At 48.9% G+C, this 21,080-nt stretch overlaps 3 gene segments (V, D, J or C); all 3 read right to left on the reverse strand.

The window, feature by feature from the left end:
• Positions 1 to 3,502: 3,502 nt before the first annotated feature.
• Positions 3,503 to 3,993, reverse strand: LOC138401627 (immunoglobulin lambda variable 4-69-like). The segment is given in 2 exon segments: positions 3,503 to 3,825; positions 3,945 to 3,993. Coding segments are annotated over 2 exon segments (372 nt in total).
• Positions 3,994 to 8,504: 4,511 nt separating this feature from the next.
• Positions 8,505 to 10,436, reverse strand: LOC138401628 (probable non-functional immunoglobulin lambda variable 5-48). The segment is given in 3 exon segments: positions 8,505 to 8,634; positions 9,884 to 10,271; positions 10,391 to 10,436. Coding segments are annotated over 3 exon segments (564 nt in total).
• A 9,731-nt stretch (positions 10,437 to 20,167) lies between these two features.
• On the reverse strand, positions 20,168 to 20,644 carry LOC138401629 (immunoglobulin lambda variable 1-40-like). The segment is given in 2 exon segments: positions 20,168 to 20,490; positions 20,599 to 20,644. Coding segments are annotated over 2 exon segments (369 nt in total).
• Between the last annotated feature and the right edge of the window lie 436 nt (positions 20,645 to 21,080).

Below are 21,080 nucleotides of genomic sequence, written 5' to 3' on the forward strand. Positions count from 1 at the left end.
TCTAGGGGTGGGTGGGTGTGAGAAGGCATCTCAGCATAAATGTAGTTTAAACTGAGACTGGAAGAACATTAGGAGTTGGCCCTTTGGCAGGCAGGTCAGAAGAATCAGGAGAATCCAAGGCAGCAGATTTATGTTCCTTCTCTCGTTCATCAAGTTAGAATCCCCCCTGCATGTTGCCCTTGTGCTCAGCCAAAGCCAAAGGGGCCGTGTGCAGAGTCACAGAGACCTTGCTCCGTGCAGCTACCTGCTCTCCAGTGTCTTGCTCTGAGAATCCCAGTCATCTCTGTACCTGTGATTCTCACCTCTGTGTCCTCAGCTCAGTGACACCCTCATGATCAGCTGGGGCTCCATCTTCTTCTGGTCCAAACGGTCAGTCTAGAAAGAAATCTGCGGCCACCGTTGGGCTCATCTGTGAGGGCACATGTGTCTGTGTGTGGAAACACACATGCATCTGTGTGTGTGTGGTGGATATGCATGTGTTGTATGCATGTGTGTGCCTGTGTGTCCATAAGGGTTTGTGCATCTCCTTGTGCAAATGTTCTTTTCTTCTCTGAGGTTGCAGCATCTTGTTCTCCTCATTGTCCAATGTGCAATGTCAGGAAACAACGATTTCACTATCTGCTCCTGTCCTGTAGTCGTGCGAGGTGTAAGGGCTGGACCTGTCACTCCATACTACATCATGGATGGAATCAGAAATTATGACAGGCTCCTGGTGTCACTGTCTTTGCATATTTATCTTAGTAGCTTTTAGTAACTTTTATCCCTCCATGCTACTTTCCTTATGCCCATAGTAATCAGTTCTGATTGATTTCTGTTAGGGTTTATTGAGCATCTCAGGTGTGTTTTTCACAGCAAGTTAGGGACCTATTTGGTTATCACGTTTCAAATACATTCTTCTGTCCCTTTCCCCTGCTGCTGTCCTTCTGAGACTTTCACTATGCGTATGTTGACACATGGGATGATGTCACACAGGTCCCTCAAGTTCGGGACATTGTTTTTCTTCTGATATCTTTCTGTTTTTCAGGCAGAATAATATCAACTGATCTACCTCATGTTGAATTACACTTTCTTTTTTATTTCTTTATTAATATTCCATATATGATGAGACTTACATATGAAATTTGTCTTAATTTTTGACATGATTTTGTTTATTACATTCAGCATATTTATAACAGCAGATTCAAAGTCTTTCTCTACTAGTTCCAATGTCTGTGATTATTTGGGGATAATTTTCACCAATATTTTAGTGTTTATTTCCTTTGTTTTATGCTTTGTTGTTCCTGTAATGTTTTCTGTTTTGTAGTCTGTGGGGACAATAATTTCTTGTTTCTTTAATTGACTCACTATTTCATTTTGAAAAATGGAGATTTTAAGTAATATGATGTGACAACTCTGAAAATCAGATCTATTCCCTGCTGATTTCTGTTGTTGTCCTTCTTCTTCTTTTTTTTTTTTTCTTTTTTTTGAGACAGAGTCTCACTTTGTTGCCTGGGCTAGAGTGAGTGCCATGGCATCAGCCTAGCTCACAGCAACCTCAAACTCCTGGGCTCAAGCGATTCTCCTGCCTCAGCCTCCCGAGTAGCTGGGACTACAGGCATGCGCCACCATGCCCGGCTAATTTTTTCTATATATATTTTAGTTGTCCATATAATTTCTTTCTATTTTTAGTAGAGACAGGGTCTCGCTCTTGCTCAGGCTGGTCTCGAACTCCTGACCTTGAGCGATCCACCCGCCTTGGCCTCCCAGAGTGCTAGGATTACAGGCGTGAGCCACCGCGCCCGGCCTGTCCTTCTTCTTAGTATTATTATTATTTTTGTTGTAGTTGTTATCGTTGTTGATGGTTTATTGTTTCGTGGTTTTCTGTCCTAAGACTGTATTCTCTGCATGTGTCGACACTGAAGTCTCAGTTTAAATACATTAATATTTCATTACTGGACAGAGGTTCCCTTGGGTGCCTTGAAGAAATGTATCTCTCAATCTTCCCCAAAGGCTCTCTGCACGTGTTGGGGCACAATTTCAACACTCTGTCAGTTCATAACTCTGCCTTGGCCTCCAATTCATCTTGCAGGGATCTGCAATTTCAGCCAGTGGAGAAAGATTAGGGGCTTCTTAGTTCTCACCTGAACATAAACATACCCCAGGGCATGTAAGTGGCCTTCTGTACCCACAGGAATATGTCAGGGCTTATCGACACCACCTGTGGACATCCCACACCTGGCACTTGTTTTCCCACAGAAGCATTTGATCAGCTTTGTGCTTATTCCACCCCACGCACTGTCTCAGGCGCTCTCAGTGTGAACAAACGCCAGCCCTTATTCCACAGCACATTGAGGATGGAGCAGCTTGAACCAAACAAGCTCTGAGTCAATTCAAATTCAGAAAAGTGCTGAGAAGGAGGCTTTTCTTAGAGCATCCAGAAAGTTCAAGTAATGACTGCAGTCTGTGGATAGGGCTTTTTGGGAAACTCCAAGCCTATTATTTTGTTTTTCCAATTAATATTATTCTTCTGGTTTTCACAGCTACAGTGGTTTTGAGGCTGTTAATTTTCAGGGCTTCCATAGGTCTGGGGAGATTTGCAATAAAAACAACAGAGCTCTTGTTCTTACAAATGTCCCTCCTTTTTCTTAAATGGACCTCACATTGTTGTAAGCCTTTACTAAATGTCCAGGGTTCTGAAAAGGTTGACTTAGACAATTTTTCCCACTGTTCATATGATCTTGTATGGTGGGAAAGGTTTTCAAAGGGCCCCATTCCATCATTGCCTAAGTGTTTCTTGACTACCTGTTTTTGGAAAAAGAAACCTTTTCAGGCTCAAACCTGTCAAAGTTTCCTAACTGGCCATTTAGTTTCCTTTTATTTCTTACGTTCTTGCATATCAGTTGTCATCTTATGTACATTGGGATCAATTTCTCAACCTTGTCCCCTACTCCCAAAATCCAAACACTAAACACTGAAGAAAACCTTCGGAAACAGCCAAAGGTCTTAAGGTTTGTTGTCACACCAGCCACAAATTTTTATTCTCTCTCTCTGCATTTATTCAGAGTGTGCTTCCTACCATATAGATAGAATCTGAAAATGTCTTAGAAGTAAGTAAAATTATATTTAAAAGTGGTAATTTAAATAATCCTCAAAAAGGCAGGAGTGAGGTATGTTCTGGAGTCTCGGTGTTTGAATCTGGAAAGGAGAAAGACCCCGCATCCCCATATAGTGACAACGTAGCAACCAGCAGGGGTGATAAAATCACATGCTACATTTCCTTCCTTGCTACAGATCTGCTCACTGTATAGGAGCCTGGCCTAGCAGCCGGGTTCCCAGAGAACCCTTGAAAGGAATCGGGATGCATCCAGTTCTCTCCCTGAAAAACTTCTAACAAAGAAAAAGTCAATATTTTTGAGGGTTCAGACCACCAGACACTGTTTCTGGGAGCCAGGTGGCAGCCTTGGTAGCAGAGTGGAGAAAACAGTTTTTGTCCCGCTTCCCCATTCATCTGGATCACTGTGCTTCAACGATATGAACCACCACTGCCATAACCTGCACCACAGTAGTAGTCGGCCTCGTCCTCAGACTGGATGTTGGAGATGGTTAAGTAGCGATCAGCCCCGGAGCTGGAGCCCGAGAAGCGATCGGGGATCCCGTCCCCCTTGCTGTGGCTTCCAACACTGTTAACATACATCAAGTACCGAGGGGCCTTCCCCGGCTGCTGCTGATGCCAATCAATGGTGTAGGTGCTGTACCCACTGCTCAGGGTGCAGGTGAGCTTGACCGAGGCTCCCAGGGAGGCAGATGCAGAGGGCGGCTGAGTCAGCACAGGCTGGGAGAGGGACCCTGGAAACACAGACACACGTTATATCCTGGAGGAAGGACAAGAGGGAAGGGCAGTGTGGCATGGGTCTGGGAGGTGGTGTCAGCGAGCTGGGGGTCAGGATGCTGAGGACCGCCCTGACCTGTGCAGTGAAGGAGGAGGGTGAGGAGGAGGAGTGGGGCCCAGGCCATGGTGCAGACACCCCAGAGCTGTGCTGAGGCTGCCACGCTGCAGGTGTCTCTTATCCACCCTCCAGCCCCAGAGGAGGGAGGGGGCCCTGCATGCAAATGTGTTGCTCCTCCCCTGCCTACCAAGCCTGCCCTAGGCCTGTGTGAAGCCCCAGTGTCTGGGTGTCATTACTGGGAGGGGGGCCTGGGCTGGGCCTGGTGCAAGTCTCCCCAGGGCCCCAGAGAGGACCCCCCTCCTGGCACCAATGAGCTCTGAGCAGAGACCAAGGTCAAGTGTCTGATTTCCCAGCTGAGCACCATGGAGCCCTCAGTGACAGGCCCACGGCGCCCCCTGCTGCCCAGGACCAGGTGACCTGTGCCTGGGACCAGATGCCAGGGGGTCCTAACAAAGGTGTCTGTCCTCACCAGGGACTTGACCACTGCCCTCTCCCTGCACAAGAGCAGAGCGAGTCCCCTCCTCATTGCAGCTCCTACCTTGTCTCGATCTTGAACTGTCCTATTTCAGCCTTCTGAGGGGGAACAGGACACACAGCTCTGCCTATATTCAAAGGGGAGCGGGGTCTCCTATACAAACTGTGCATGAAACAAAATGTACATTTGCAGAGAACAAGGACAGTTCAGCCATGAAGCCATTTCCCAGGCTGCTCATGCAGTAGGTGTCTCCCTCCCCACGTGATTCCTCAGGAGGTCACACACAGGGACAGAGTGGGAGTGTCTGGAGGGTAAGTGAGCAGGCTTGGTGACTCACTGGGTTCCCTGGGGAATGAGCACAGACCCTGGGAGGAGAAGGGGAAGGTCCTTGAGTGATGAGAAAAGGGAATCAGCTCACTGGGGGCTTCTGCTGAAGTGCAGGATGAGAGAAGTTCAAGAGAAATAGACGATGTGAGTAAAAATGCAGAAGAAAAGATATTTTAAAATTCCAGGACTTTTCTCATACAAATACTTCAGTAATTAGTTGAGAAGCTCACAGGAGAGAAGGGAATTGGAACGAAGGAGACAGACCCGAGGGTTGAGAGTGGAAGTTGTGAATCAGAGATGGGAAGGGGAGGGTGAGGACGGTCCACACTGTAGAAGCGACTGGAGGAGAAGCCAGTAGGGACATTGGGCAGGAGCTGGGGGGGGTGGGGTCAGGTCGAGGGAGGTTTGGGGTGTGTTGCTCCTGAGTCACCAGAGACTGAGAACAGAACCCTGGAACCCGAGTCACACACGTGTTAGGACAGGGGACCCTACAAAGGCTGCTCTGTGAAACCTCTTTGTACCTGGGCAGAGAGTGAGGAGGGAGAGGAGTCCAGGCCATGGTGTGGCCTTGCAAAAAAATCCTCTAGAGTCACAGGTATTTCTGGTCTCTGTGATGGGTCTTGTGTCTCCTCCTCAGCTCCCTGGGAGAAGGGTGTGTTTGCGTCATGCTTCATGCAAATATGAGCCCTTCACCACCAGCACCATGGGATTCAGTGTCCTTGGCCCAGGGGGCTACTCTTTTGTCAGGGACAGTTGGGCTGATGTCAGCTCTGAGTTTCCCCCTTGGGAGGAAGCAGCTGCTGTCACCTCTAACTCAGGCCAGTGAGCACAGGCCCAGGGACCATGAAATTTGAACCATTTGAGTGTGTCTCAGGCCTGGCTCAGGGGAAGATCCACAGCGCCCCCTGCTGGGCTATGATAACTATGGCTTGTACTTTCTCTAATTGTATTAAATGTCTTGTAAAATGCCGGAATTTCAGTTTCATTCTCACTTGTTCTTGAATCTGTCCAAAGAGACTTTTTTAAAATTTAACGTAAAATTTTTTGCCTTATAATTTATGTTTAGTTTGTTTTTATGACTTGTAATTTTTTCTCAAATTTTCTCCATTCTCATTTATTTCAAGAATATCAGAAATAGCTCATCATAGGAATTGTATGGTTGCTGACTTAAGTACGTGAGCGATATAATTTCATCACCTAGATCTTCTTAGTGTCTGTGTCTGTGGATTGTCTTTTCCTCACTCAAGTTGTAATTTTCCTGGTTCTTGATATGACAAGTGATTTTTTTTTTATTGTATTGAAGACATTTTGGATATCATATTATGAGACTCTCTAGAGGTTTTGTCAACACATCTGAAACAGGACCTGATTTGGTTTACTGGTTTTCTCTGTTAATTTTCCTTTGGTCATTCTAAGGAGAAATGGGACACATTCCCCTTTATAAGCATTTAGTTTCAGGTTTTGCCATGAGTCAAACGATATTGGAAATGGATCCCCTGCAGTCTGCTTTCCACCTGCTGAAATGGTCCTGGAGCCTCACGTCTCTCTCATCCTGTGTAATAATCTTTGTCTTTGAAGTTGTCCAAATGTGTCTCATTGAAGCGTATGACTTGAGGAAGCAGAAATGTAAATTTGCTCTAACGTGACGTCTGTCACCAGATCAGCTCCCCTCACCCTTAGGGCCCTGCATCCTGTATTTCTTCTCTGGAAACTTCAGGGCTGAAGGATGAGCTGCATGAAGTCTCAACATCCTGCCCTAATGATCTAATTTTCTCCAAACCTAACCCCTGCCCTGTGAACATTTTCTCGCCTGCACAGGTGAAATGACACCACGCCTACCTTGTGGGTGATTAGAAGGTCCTCCTCCCTCCAGCAATGAGACCCCTGGGAAATCTCAGAGCCCATGGCTGGGAGTGGGAAGGGACAGGAGTTTCTCGCTGGCATAGTCTGTAAACTGTGTGCAGTTTAAGCAGCGTGGGGACTAGGGCTGCGGGTGTGACACACAGAGTGGTGCCACCAGGCTGGGCTGCTACCCTCCTTCGCTCTAAGTAACTGCCCATAACCAGCGGGAGCTTCGGTGGAACTGCCCGTTCAGAGGAGAAACAGCATCTTCATCAAAGTAAGAGACTCCTCCCAACTCCACATACGGCAAAGTAGGACATTATGTGTCGCAAAACCAGAAATTTTAAAAAAATGTGCTGTGTTTGCATGATTTGGTGTGAACGTCATGGAATATGAAAAAACACTTCATCTTTAAACTCCCCTATGGGCAGAAGGCACAGGGACACGTGTGTGTCTTTGTTGTAATGGACTCTATTTTTATCTCACACACCCATGAATTTACATTTAGTGCAATTACTGATCCTGTGTCTGTGTCTACCTTTCTCTTCCTTCACCTGGGCTTGTTGCTTAATTCCTCCTTTCTCCCTTCTTATTTTTCATGAATCAAGAGTTTCCACTGAATCATTTCACACTCACTAGCTGTTTACTTTACATCCCACTATTTCAGTAGGGACCCTAGATATTGCCAGTTGCAAACTTGTCTCCTTAGGGCCCACATTAATTTCATATTTTGTCAAATTTCCCTCCAACAGAGAATATTACAAAAGTTTACACAATCCCTGCCTTTTTGATAATCAATATTGCTAGATGTTGTACATGCCCACATGTATTAATTATGAAAACTGTTGAAACTATCGCTGTGGCTGGCAGTGCTGGTGACTCTGACTTCAACATAACTGTGCATATTCTACACATTTCCGTCTCCCTGTGCTGTGACCCTGCAGGACTCTCAAGGGAGCCTCTGGCTGGCTTTTATCACTTCAGCACCAAAAAATTGTGGAAATTCCCTCCATCTGGATTCCAGAGGTTTCTTCTCATCTCTTTTGTCCCTGCCACACGTGGGCTGGAATTCAGCGTCTGTTTTCACAAGGACCTTGTGGTGATTTGAAACCCTCATTGTCCAGTTTGGTTTTATACCTAAGGGAATTGCATTACCCTCAAATGTCTTTTAGTTTCCTTGGGCACAATCTAGTGTCTTTTCCTTGATTCATGTATTCTACGGTCTGCACCTTCTTCCTGCCTGCTTTTCTGGGGTGTCCCAGCCATCCATTCGAGGGAATGTTCCTGCCCCACTTGAGGATAATCACAGGACCCTGCAGATGTCAGGAAGCTGCCTTAGGTAAAGCCAAGAGCAGGGACATGTGTGAGTTTCCTCTTTGACTGAACAAAACTCAATTCCTTTTCCCTGGACCACATGGTGACCACGCTCACTCCTAGCCACATGCCCGTCCTGAGACATGGGCACCAGCACAGATTAAGGACACATGCCCAGACATGTGAGATGACCAAGAACATTTTCCTCCTGATCTGCTTTCCTTCGTTGCAAAGATGAGGTTGGGATATTTTAGCCAATAGCTTCATATTAGGATTGGCTGGATAGAAATTTCTACATCCAGTGAGGGGCCTCAAAATCTTGGCCCTGGAGGGAGAAATGACTGCAGGAACGACCCCTGAGCCTGATATTGGTCACTGGAGGTGAAAGAGGGTCTATGGTTCAAGATGGGGGATCGGACAGGAGACTTGTGCCTCATTGCCCTGTGGGGCAGGTGTCCTGGGGTAGCACTGGGCTCCGCCCACATCCTGAGTAGTAATCATCACCCTCATCCTCAGACAGACACAGAGCATCGCAGGGGCCCCAGGGGCCAGGACAGAAGCAAGAGACACTATGTGGGACCCTGCAAGTTGGGAACCACCGAGTGTCATGACCTGGGCCTTTACTGGGAGCTGGTGGGGCTGGAACATCCTGTCCCCCCAACTCTGCAGCTCACTCCAGTGCAGGAGGAGGTGATGTTACTCCCAGATGATGGGCAGCTGAGAGAGCACAGCACCTGCAGGAGGTCGTACCTGCAGAGAGAGGTGCAGAGACCTGTGAGCACAGCACAGGGCCCCCTTGACGTGGGCAGAGCTGGGGAGGAAGCCTGCAGGGCCTCAGGAGCCTGGGCCTGGGTCATGTTCCAGGACAGTGAGGAAGACGGTCCTAGGACAGGATAGGGACAGCCCATAACCCTGTCCCTTAGGATACAAAGTGAAGACAGAGATGTCATGAATCTCTTTCCCTGCTCCATTCACAGAGCAAAGTCACAGGCACTTCATGGAAATTGGCATCATTCTGTTGCCTTTCTGGCCTTTCCTGGTTCCTGTTGTGTGGAACATTCTATAGTAGTTGTTGGGGGATGGAGAAGGCTTTGTCCTGGGTCCCACAAAAGTCCTGAAAGGTCTGAATCCCGAGAAACCCCCAACATGCATCACGCCCGAATCTATGTCCCCATAAGACCAGACCAGCAGCACCAATGTGGGGAGGGACCTACCCATACATTCTGGAACAGACCACGGCAGCTAGTAGAGGGGATGCACTTTGTGAGAAAGGTCTTGTGTTGCCTGTCCCGGGACTATGGATGCAGGTTCCACTTCTCACTCTTGGAAATATAGTGAGAAATCTTGAAATTATGAGGGTGTCCTCTCCTCTAAAGAACTCTTTGGGTGATTCTCTTCAAACAGGTTGCAGGTCGTGCCTTGCTTCATTGGGGAGAGGGGACAATCTGAACCACATCCCCTCAGGTGCACACTGCAGGTGACAGCACAGTCTCAGGCCAGCAGTGCCCAGCCCCGGCCTGCTTCTCCCACACTCTGCCCATCGGCCTCAGAGCAGCGAGTCCTGCTCCTGGTCTGGGCCTCTGCCCTGACCACCTTGTCTGGTTCCCCTAACTTCATGCCACCTGCCTACACCTCCCCTTCCTCACATACCAGCAGGTCACACGGACCCGGAACAGCATCTCCCAGGACTACAATTCCACCTACATCTTTCATTAGACTTTCTGCCCTGAGCTAGACATGGCCTGAATGAAATATATTTGGTCTCCTCCGGTCTCCATGGAGAGATTTTTATCTTAAGTAAGGAATTTACACTACAAAACATGCAGAGTGTGAGAAGATTTGAGCAATGGGTCAATGGACAAGTTGAATTGAACAGCAGGATATAACATTGTCTGACTTATTTGGCCAAGAAAAATAAGATATTGGTAGAAGATATGAAAACACAAGTCATCCCCTAGGGTTAGACTTTGTCAGAGCCACAAGCAAAGGGTGACGGCACCAAGCAAGAAGAACAGGAAGAGATTTTTGTAACACTTCTTCATGTGTCTCGATCACTGTGTAAGTCTTAGAGCTGCCATCCCATATATTACAGTAATAGTCAGCCTCGTCCTCAGGCTGCAGCCCAGAGATGTGCAGAATCCCTGCATTGGCCGAGGCATCTTTGGAGCCAGAGAAGCGGCTGGGGACCCCGGAACCCTGGTGCTTACTCGAGTCTGAGTAGTATCTCAGGAGGTACCGGGGAGGGCTCCCTGGCTTCTGCTGGTACCAGCGTATGGTGTAGCTACCGACACTGAAGCCACTGCTCAGGGTGCAGGTGAGTCTGGCCGATGATGCCAGGGATGCAGAGAGGGAGGGCGGCTGAGTCACCACAGGCTGGGACAGGGAACCTGCAAAGACAGACACTCATGGGAGCTGGGGCAGGGACCAGGGCTTGGCTGCTTGGAGGTATGAGCCAGAGGAGGATGACACAGGCTCAGAAGGTACCCCGGGACCATGACGTCCCTACCTGTGCAGTGAGAGAGGAGCACGAGGAGAAGGGGGGTCCAGGCCATGGTGGACTCAGACCTCCTGAACCCGAGTGCTGGGCTGCGCTGCCCAGGCCTTTTTAAAGTTCTCCATTTGCCTGCAGGGGCTGTTCATGCAAATTCGTCTGACCCCCTGGAGACCTCAGCTCCACTGGGCACCACTGGAGATCTGAGCTTGGCTTTTAGACACAGGGTCTGATGGGTGAGACTCTGAGCTTGCCCACTGGGAGGGAGCACGGAGGGAGCAGCTGCCAGGATCCTCCACAGACCTGTGAGCAGGACACTCTGCCCAGCCCAGGGAGGACACAGCTGCTGAGTCCCCATCAGCAACACAGGCAGCAAAGCCCCAGTGCTGGGAGTTTGGGGGACCTCACAGCCATGGGTGCCCCCTGTTCACACACTTGGGAGACTCACAGCGCCCCCTGCTGCTCACCTGCCAGACCGCAGTCTCTCAGTGGGTTTCCTGCCTGAGCACTGGCCTGGGAGCCTGGTGGTCCCACAGCCTCTGTGCCTCTGGCTCTGCCCCATGGTACCGACGTGAATAAACAATATATTCTCAGGAGGCTTCTCTGGACGTCTAGAAGGAGGTTGGCAAATACGACGACCCTCCAGCGTGAGGAGGCTGCAGGGAGGGGAGGACGCAGAGGGCTCTGGGGGCAAAGCCCTGAGCAGCTCCTTCCACAGGGGCCAGGGAAGGAGGTGACTGTGCCCTGGGTGTGAGCACAGTGGGGTCCTGCTGGGGACAAATAAAGGACACAACATTCCTAGAGCAGGTGCAGGTTGTCAGAAGGTGGAGCAGAGTGTGCAATAATCAGACAGCAGAGTGTGGACACTGGGGGTGGTAAAGTGTCCCCCATTTCTGGGGTCCGTCCTGGAGGCCTTTACTCTCAGGCCACAGCATGTGTCCATGTCGCTGTCTCTCCCGCTACAGGTGCGGCTGCCCCTGAGACCCCAGCAGCGTGGCCGGTGGGTCAGCACAGCCTGGGCACTGGACCCTGAGGGACCAGTGTGATGCCTGCTCACCACGGCCCAGAGGGGACCCTTCCATTCATTCCAGAAACACCATGAAAACACGAGGACAAGGCAGCAGTGTGCCAGGCATGGGGGATGGAAATGGACACCATGGAAGGCCACTGTTGTGAATCCAGGGACAGAGCGAACGGAAGGGGTGGAGCTGTCCCCAGGGCCACACCAGGCCTTGTCAGCTGAGACGCAGATTTACCTCTTCACGTCCTCCCCGTCCCCTGGACATCCATGAAGTGAGACATCACAAAATCCTTCTGGAGGGGTTTCGGAAGCCCCAGGCTCTCTCTCTCTTCAACTTTTTTTTTCTTCTTCGTCTTCTTCTTCCTGTTTTTATTTTTATTTTTTTGCTGTCCCAGTTTGAAAAGGGTCTTCAGTGTCACATTCATTGAAGAGCTCTAAAGTGTCACAGTTTCTTCTTTGTGTTGATGTTTCCATCAAAAGTCAGGACTTGACTCTGTTGCCCTGAAGCAGAGCAGAAGAGATTTTCTCCTGAGATGTAGTGTGGGAAGGTCACTCCCCAGCTCACCGCATTAGAGCAGGTGTGATCTCTCTCTCTCTCTATATATATATATATTCATACATATGTATATATATATAAAAAATAAAATCTTATCTCCACACGATGACCATCTTATTGAAACAGCATCTGTCTCCTTCATTTAAGGGACAGGGGTGACCCCAGGTGGTCCTTACTGTTCAGAGGAATGGGGAGGAGGGTGTCCACATGGGTCTTTACCTCTGACAAGACAGAGGGGACAGCAAAGATGATAAGTAGGATCAGGTCCCTCATTTGGGGGATTCGATTTTGAAACCCCCAGGTGCAGAGGGCCCAGGCCCTTTGATCGGTGCACAGAGACTTGCCCCAGGGAGCTGGAGGAGGCGGAACAGATGAGCGACTCCCCAGTCCTGCTTCCACCCTGCGCTCCCACCCCTCCCTCCTTACCTGTCACTTACTACTAAATCACTCCAAAGGGCAGCAGGTTAAAACAAACGTGTGTTTTCTTTGGGTTCGACAATCGGAAGCAGCGGAGCAGGGTCGCCTGGCTCAGGTTTGCTCACAGGCTGCAGCAAGGCTGTGGCCAGGGCTGCAGCCACGCAGATGTCACTGGGCTGGAGGATCAGCTTCCAGGTTGGCTGAGTCACAGGTGGTGGCAGAAGCCTCAGTCCCTGGATGCATGAACCTTCCCTTGGGGCTCCGTGTGTGTCCTCACAGCGTGGCGACTGTCTGCCCCTGATCACGAGAGCTTAGAAACAGCCAGAGGGAATTCACAAAGTGTTTTATGACCCAGCGTCCGATGTCACTCTCAGTCATTCCTCAATGTCCCATGTGAACTAAAGCTAAGATCCTCAGCCTCCTCTGACCTCTGACTGAATGCACCTGTCTTGGCCAAGGGGACCCAAGAAAGCTTAAAACTGAGATCCCCGCCATGATGGGATGGGAGGTGTAAAGCACAACTGTGCATGTGCGTGTTTTCTCCTTTCATAAATATCCAAGAAACTCCTAAGGTTTGTTAAACATGTATGTCTAGCCACCCTGCTCAGTGTAGAATCCTGTCCCCTTTGTCCCTCCCTGGAAGCACACGTTGCTGGCTGTGGCCAGGAATCGGTTTCCCAGCCTGTCAGAATGACCACTGTGGGCCACAAACCCTTTATGAGAAATACAGCTCTGCTTTTCCCAAACTATGAACCTTGTTACTTTTTTATTAGTTGACACAGTGATCCCTTCTCCATGTGTAAAGAGGCATGAATACCAGAGAGCAGTGATCATTAAAACCTATTAGAGAAACCTTACAACACCTGCTCAGTCCACATGAGACACAGATCAGAGGTCACCGAGGCCTGACGTGGACACAGAGCGGAGCAAACCCCACAGGCAGCAGGAGCATTAGACATCCCACCTGCCCCCACATGGCAGTGGCCTGATGGGCAGAGTCTTCTGGATCCTCCTCAGTCTGCACCTCCACATCCCCCTTTTATTCATGTTATCACCTCCCTTCCTGGTTTTAAAAATTAAGTGCACATAAAAATTTCCCTCTGGAGCTGTGTCCAAAATCAACAGGCCTTGCAGGATACTGGAGCTGTGTCTAGAGCATTTTTACCAAATGCGTAGACTTTACACCTGGCCCCTTTGCAAAGTGCGTTGGGCCAATAGCTGCCTCCTGTGAGTGATGGGGTGGATGGACATGCAGTGATGGGTGTCAGCCTGGCTTTGGGAAGGACAGCCAGGCAGGAGTCAGCACAGACAGTCACCTGTATGAGTGACCCACAGACTACAGCCAGAGAGGAGCAAACTTGTGGTGGGGGTGGGTAATCAGTGTCCTGCTATGTGAGTCCCACAGTAGGTAGGGGAGGGGTGAAGAGGTGGTGTTTTATGGAAAAGCACAGGGCGCCTGGCGTGGCAGCCACAGCAGCACAGAGATTCCGCTGTGAGCCTTGACTGCTGGGAGACGCAGCCCTGGGTGAGCACCTTGCACCCTGCAGCTCTTGATAAATATGTCACATCTGAGGCATCATTTTACCTCCACCACAAGGGGAGAGGACACCTGCACTCTTTGTAGGATTGGGAGTGACATGAGGCTCTCAGAGCTTAGAGACCGATCCTGAAAATGACAGAGCTAATAATGAGTGTGAGGTCCGACTCCCTCCTGCCATGTAGCCTCAGGTGAGCGGGGATCACCAGTTTGTGTCTAGAGACACCAGTGTGAGGAGTGGACACCTGGATCCCTACAGAGAACAGGACCCTCTGACAGGTCCACCCATCACGTGGGGGCCTGGACCACCCCCTGCACAAGGAAGGAGAAGGATGGAAGGTGGTGGATGGCAGTTACTTTCGGGTTTCCAGGAAAAGGGGGAAGAAGCAAGTGGTTGGCAGAATATGCTGATATTTTCCTGAATATCACGTCTTGGTTCCTATCTATGTGAATTCCTCCCTCAAATTATACCTTATCTGGTAAAATTTTAATATAGGTAGCAAAAATAAAATGGTTTACACCTTCAATGCTTTTCTTGGAAACCTCAGCAGATATCCTAGTTCATGGCTTCCCAGTCTGGTCTCCACACAACGGCACGGCACAGCCCAGCCCAGCTTCCTTCCACTATGTGACAACGACCCTTTTCCTCCAGTTTCCCAAGTTGTGCTACTTAGTTCCTCATGAGCTCCCTCCAGTAGACCAGGAGCACGTTTAGCAGCCGTATTTCCACCATCCGTCTGCTGATGCGGCACTGGGTGCTCCCTGAGACAGCACAGCTGTCCTCTGCACGCTCCTCACTCCCTGCTGAGCCCCAGCTGAGCCTTTAGCACCCACATTTCTACTAACAGCAGTTCAAACAATCCAGGTTTTTCTATCAGGTTTCTCAAAATTGTTCCAAATGTGACCTCTTACTTAATAATAAAACCTCTTCCGTATCTGTAGGTGTATTTTACAACAGCAGTCCTCTTTCATTCATTCCCAGGCATTTCCCATTGCCACCGTGATAAAATACTACAAATTGCATGGCTTACAGGCAGAAATCAGTGCATGTTTAGTGAGACAAGCAGGAGGACATGGGGATGTGTGTCGGGCAGTGTCTGGGGCTGGACGGTCCAGGACAGAGGATGGGGCTCGTTACCACCTGAGGGCCAGGCGCCTTATACTCTATAGTTTTGGTAGTATTCAAGTCTAGATCTAGATCTATCTATCTAGGTAGCTACATGTTTCATAAAATGAAAGAGAGAGAGAGAGGAGGACAGAGAGGGAGGGAGGCAGGGAGACAGGCACAGCAGGCTTCTGTTCAGACAGCTTTCACAGACTAGAGATTGGACTTAGGTCAGAAGTCACATGAGGAGGGGAGGAGGGACAATGTGAGTCTTATGGACGAGGACAGGTGCACAGAGCAAGAGGATGGACTGAGGGATGTAGACGATTTCATTCCCCAGCTCCCGGGGCCAACTAACTTTGCCACATGTATGACAGAGAGGGACAAATGCAACTCTAAGGTTACAATGTTTGTGTCTAATGAAAAGGGCATGTCATAAAGGCAGATACGTCATATAATAACGGGTGAGTGTTTGAAGAGATGAGATAACCCTTCCTGTTAGGAGATAAATATGGCATCTGCTCTAATAAGAATATACTGGTTTTGTCAAAAGCATGTCAGGAGAAGACAACTCCCCAGCCTTCCTTGCCTTGAAGGAGGGTTGTTTCAAGGAGTGGAGGAATGGCAGTCACAGCGGCAGTGAGCTCCCATTCTGACCGGTGATGGACCAAAGAAATGTTTACCTGAAACATGTCTTGTTCAATCGGATGCCAGCAACAACTGTTATTTGATTAAAAAATAAATATAAAAGCAAACATAAATCTTTCATTTTTTCTGAGATTTTCAACTTAAATACCAACAACTTAAAACTCAACTGCAATCGCGTGTACTACTGGTTAAGAAAGTGCTAAAGAGAAATATATATTTTGTAAAAAATCATAATTTGTGTACAAAAAGGTCATGTTCAGCCACAAGGTGAGGCAGGGATGAATTTGATATGAACAACAGCTGCTATTTCAGGGCATTTACATCCTAATTAAGCACAAGGTCAGTAACATGTTCATTGAGCTGCAATATATGTCCATAATGATTAATTGAATGCATAACTTATATTATTATATAAATTATCTGTATTTCCCTCTTTTACATAATATATATTTAATCTAAATTTTCAATACGTACCATACTTCATCCTCTTCTGATAGCAGGAGAAGGTGTGTAATTAGGGATTAAGAGGGGTGCAAATTTTTGAGTTATACAAGCTTAGTAGACATGTAAATCCTCCATCTAGAGTGGGCATTAAAATTCAGGAATAATCGTCTCATACCCCCTATGCTTGACTTTGCTAACTGATGGCTGCCAAAAGCTTTACAATCCATCCTTCACTGTTGTAGTTCCTTTTTACTTTGTCCCCCGATCTCCATCCAGAGAACTCCTGTCCTTAGGAAGTATTACATTTCCCAGAGTGTAATGGGCAAGGCCAGCCCTGGTACTGTCACTGCCGGGGGTGCTGGAAGGAGAGGAGGGGTCTCCTTGGGGCCAAATTGGATCCTTAGAGCTGGCAGGGAGGCCCCCGTAGGAGGATGACAGGGCTGCTCACTCGTTAAATGGACAAAATTCCTTACTGTAGGCTGCCGTCTGGATGTGGCCACATTTTAGATACAAGTGTAATTTGGCAGAAGAAATTCCTCTGAAATTATGTCTGAGATATAGTTGTGTTGGTGGAACAATTGGTTTGGCTTTTCTTTGATTCCTTTGAGTCTTCATAATTATTTTGTAAAAAATAAACCTGTGAAATAAATCAGATTTTTAATATAATAGTATACATACATTTTACATAAAGTAAAATAAAAAAACAGTTTTTGTCCCACTTCCCCATCTGCCTGTGTCACTGTGAGAAGCACCGCCGTGCCCAGTCACACAGTAATAGTCAGCCTCGTCCTCAGGCTGCAGCCCAGAGATGTGCAGAATCCCTGCATTGGCCGAGGCGTCTTTGGAGCCAGAGAAGCGGCTGGGGACCCCGGAGCCCTGGTGCTTATCTGAGTCTGTGTGGTAGTACAGCAGGTACCGGGGAGGGCTCCCTGGCTTCTGCTGGTGCCAAGAAATACCATAGCTGCCAACGCTGAAGCCACTGCTCAGGGTACAGGTGAGTCTGAGTGATGATCCCAGGGATGCAGAGAGGGAGGGCGGCTGAGTCAGCACAGGCTGGGACAGGGAACCTGCAAAGAGAGACACCCGTGGGTCCTGGGGCAGAATCCAGGGTGAAATTCTTCATGGGTCTTAGACAAAGGGGCAGACACAGGATGGAAACTGAGTTAACAGGGCCTGTCCCTACCTGTGCAGTGAGAGAGGAGCACGAGGAGGAGAGGAGTCCAGGCCATGGTGGACACAACCCCTGGTCCCCACAGTGGGGCTGGGCTGCCCCAGGCCTCCTTTTGTGCCCACCCTCTGCAGAGGAGGGGCTGCTCATGCAAATGTGTTTCCATCCAGGGACTGCCCAGCCCCTCCCTGAGCCCTGGGCTGGAGCTCAGCTCTCCCTGCACACTGAGGAGGAGGCAGCTTTGCTTTGCCCCTTGGGGGAGCCCTGCGAGGAAGCACCTGCTGAGACCACACAAAGGGCCCTGCTCAGGGGACTGTGCCAGGCCAGAGAGGACACAGCTGCTGAGTCCCCATCAGTGAGCACAGGACACAGTTCTGAGGGCATTCCTTCTTGCAGTGACTGGTCCTCCCTGAGCAGCTGTGTAGAGACCACAGGTCTGTCCCCTAGCGCCCCCTGCTGGTCACAGGCACACACCTCCCCGTGGCCCAGAGACCAGAGAGCCCAGCTGGTCCCTGCAGCTCCCCAGTCACTGTCTCTGGTCACACAGCCATGGGCTGAGTCCCTGGTGGAGTGATCCCAACACATTGTGAGTGATCACTGCGGTTTCTCACTCCCAGAAGGAGCCCTGGACCATGAGGGGTGCAATCATGTGCATATATAACTTTTTTAGGTATTAGCTCCCCATAACTTTCTAAATTTCTATAAAAACCTAAATGTCCTCATGTGCCATCATTGTAGGCACCACAGATGGTGGAACATTGAGCTGATGTGAGCGGTAGGGACAGGCTGCTCAGGGCAGTGGGATGGAAGGACAGTGTTCCTGGAATTGGCTCCGTGATGTGTTTAAAATTCAGAAACTCAGAAAACATTTCAAAAGTCCCTCAATGAGGATACTGAGTAGACACGATTTCTGAAAAACTAGTAGTTGTGTAGAAATAACATTTACTTGCTCATAGTCTAACACAGTTCTTAAGTTTTTGAAGTGAGCTTTTTTTCCCTAAATTATTACTTTTTTGATTATCTGTGTCTTATATTTCTGGTTAGTATTTTGCTTTAGAGGGAATGCAATGTGTTTTTATTCCAAACATAATTTTCCTTATTTTTATTTTCTTACTTATATTTTTTATAGTTTATTAGGAAGGTCAGTGTGACATTTTAATGTTTCTGCAGGAACATTGATGCCTGGACACATGAATGCAGACACCATCCCTTCCTCTCTGTATCCCAGATGCAAATCTGCTTAACTATGCAAATGGTCTCAGACTCCCAGATTCAGAGGCTCTTTTGGTAAATAATTATGTCCAGGATCCTCTGATTCCCTCAGGCCTCTCTGCTGAAGGTACCCAGAGAGATCCTTCCATTCAGGTCTGGCAAGTGGCCCTGGGATTAAACTCCATCCTTCCCATCGATGTAGTCCACCTCTACACTTACTTAAGTCTCATTTTATTCCATCTAAAGGAATTTTTATTTTTTCATAAGCCACTGTTTTGCATCTTTGTCATGAGGGTGTCTGGATGCTGATGGGCTGTTTGGCCACTGATGCTGGCACCATGTGAGCACAGAGAGAAGTTACTGCAGTCACGTCCCGACACAAGTGCCAGTTCCTGGTGGAACATCCCCTGCTGAGGCCTCAGGGGACACTCACTGGATCTGCTGTGTGTCCCCCGTGGTGAGTGACAGAGTGGCATGCTCAGGAGCAGGCTCTAGAACAGGCCTGGAGCCCTGAAGCTGCAGAGCCCAGCATAGGTGGAGTCTGCAAGATGCTTTATCTCCTGGGCCTGGGATGGAGGTTTCACCTCACTCTGCCCATCCACTGTCTGTGGGAGGAGCTCTGCTCTTGAACAAACAGGTTCTGCTTCACGGAGGGGAGCAGGCTGAGTGTGGGACTCAACACGGCCTCAGTCCTAAGTGGCCTGAAGTCAGTGACTCATGAAGGGCCTGAGATCTTCATTGGTCCTATGTGAGTGGAAGCAGGATGTCATTTGCATAGATCCCCAAAGCCACGAGCCACTAGGGAAATGCGATCAAGTCTACAGATATAGACCACTGCAGACCCATTGGGGTGGCTATAAACAAAATGACAGGTAATGACAAATGTTAATGAGAATGTGGAGAAATTAGAACTCTTATATATTATTCATGGAAATGTAAACTGGTTCAACCCCTTTGGAAAGCAATCAGACATTTCCTCAAAAACAGTAATTATATCACCTTGAACGTCCACTCCTGCCAAACCCAACAAAAATACACACATAGTCCACAGGGAAATTTGAAACGTGTGTACCAATGATTACAGCAGCGTTACTCATAAAATGGAAAGTCTTAAGCAAACTGTCCAACAACTCATGAACGTTTAACAACCTATAGTACATACATAACAGTGGAATATATTTGGTAATAAAAATAAATGAAGTACTAAATTGTGTCTTGATATATTTCATATATGAAAATTAACCTAATAAACATTTTCATGCACTAATCTGCTAAGTTATGTAGATAACAAAAATCGGATTTATAAGCCACAGTTATAATACTAGCTATTAGACTAATAATTGTTTATTTGTAGCGTGACGAAAATATTCTAAATTCATGTTACGGTAATGGTGGCACAACGCAATAAATACTAAAGAAAATTTGAAGTGTATATTCTAAATGGGAAAAATTTATGGTATACACATTATAATATATCTTAATAAAGATGATTCAAAACACAATATGAAAGCGGGCAAGGTCACTGGCTTTGGAAGGTCCCTGACCATTTAAAGCAGGTCTGTGCTCTGAGAGGAAGATCTTCAGATGTGAATGCCCTGGGATTGTCCATAATCAATCTTTTGCCTGGCGTTTGTCACAGGCAGTCATGACAGTGATCACAAGAAAGCAGGGGCAGGTTTTTGTCTCAGTTCCCCCTGTGTCTGCAGCACTGTGGAGCATCAGGGCTGCCGTCATAGGACTGACAGTAATAATCAGCCTCGTCCTCAGCCTGGAGCCCCGTGATGGTCAGGGAGGCCGAGCTGCCAGACTTGGAGCCAGAGAACCGGGCAGGGACCCCCGAAGCTCTACCGCTATTACCATAGATGAGGAGTTTGGGGGCCGTTCCTGGGAGCTGCTGGTACCAGTACACATAACTACCCTTGATGTTGCTGCAGGAGATGGTGACCGTCTGCCCCAGGGCTCCAGACACCGAGGGCGGCTGAGTCAGCGCAGACTGGGCCCAGGACCCTGGAAGGGGGAGAGACACAGACAGGGTGATTCTCAGTGTAGAAACACGAGGACAGAGCAGGGCCCCAGGGTCTTCCCAGGGCCCTTCCCCTGCCCGAGTCAGGTCACCTGTGCAGTGAGCCAGGAGGGTGAGGAGGAGAGGGGCCCAGGCCATGGTGGAGACTGTCCCGAGTGCTGCCTTCTGTGCCCGCAGCTGAAGCAGCTTCCCGAGGTCTGTCCTTCCCCTCTTCATACCCTGAGAGGGGAGGCTCCCTCCATGCAAATGAGCCCCAGCTTTGTGCTCCCCATCCTGGGCCCTGGTCAGGCCCCTGTGGCTGAGGGTGTCAGGGGTGGGTGGGGGCGGGGCTGTGTGGTCCCAGGGGGTGGGGAGGTCACAGCTGTGCCCTGAGCAGAGGGCACCAGGCAGGGCAGGTGGCTGGTCCCAGCTCTGATCACCCCATACCTCTCAGGAGCAGGCCCCAAGTGTCCCCTGGTGTCCAGGCCCAGACACACCATCGTGTGACATGGTGACCAGAGTGTCCCAGGGCCAGTCCTGTCTCCCCACTGCTCTGCCCACTGCCCAAGTCTCATATGACCCTGATCTGTGAGTG

This window comes from Eulemur rufifrons, chromosome 21, assembly GCF_041146395.1.
Source record: "Eulemur rufifrons isolate Redbay chromosome 21, OSU_ERuf_1, whole genome shotgun sequence".
NCBI classification, from domain to species: domain Eukaryota; kingdom Metazoa; phylum Chordata; class Mammalia; order Primates; family Lemuridae; genus Eulemur; species Eulemur rufifrons.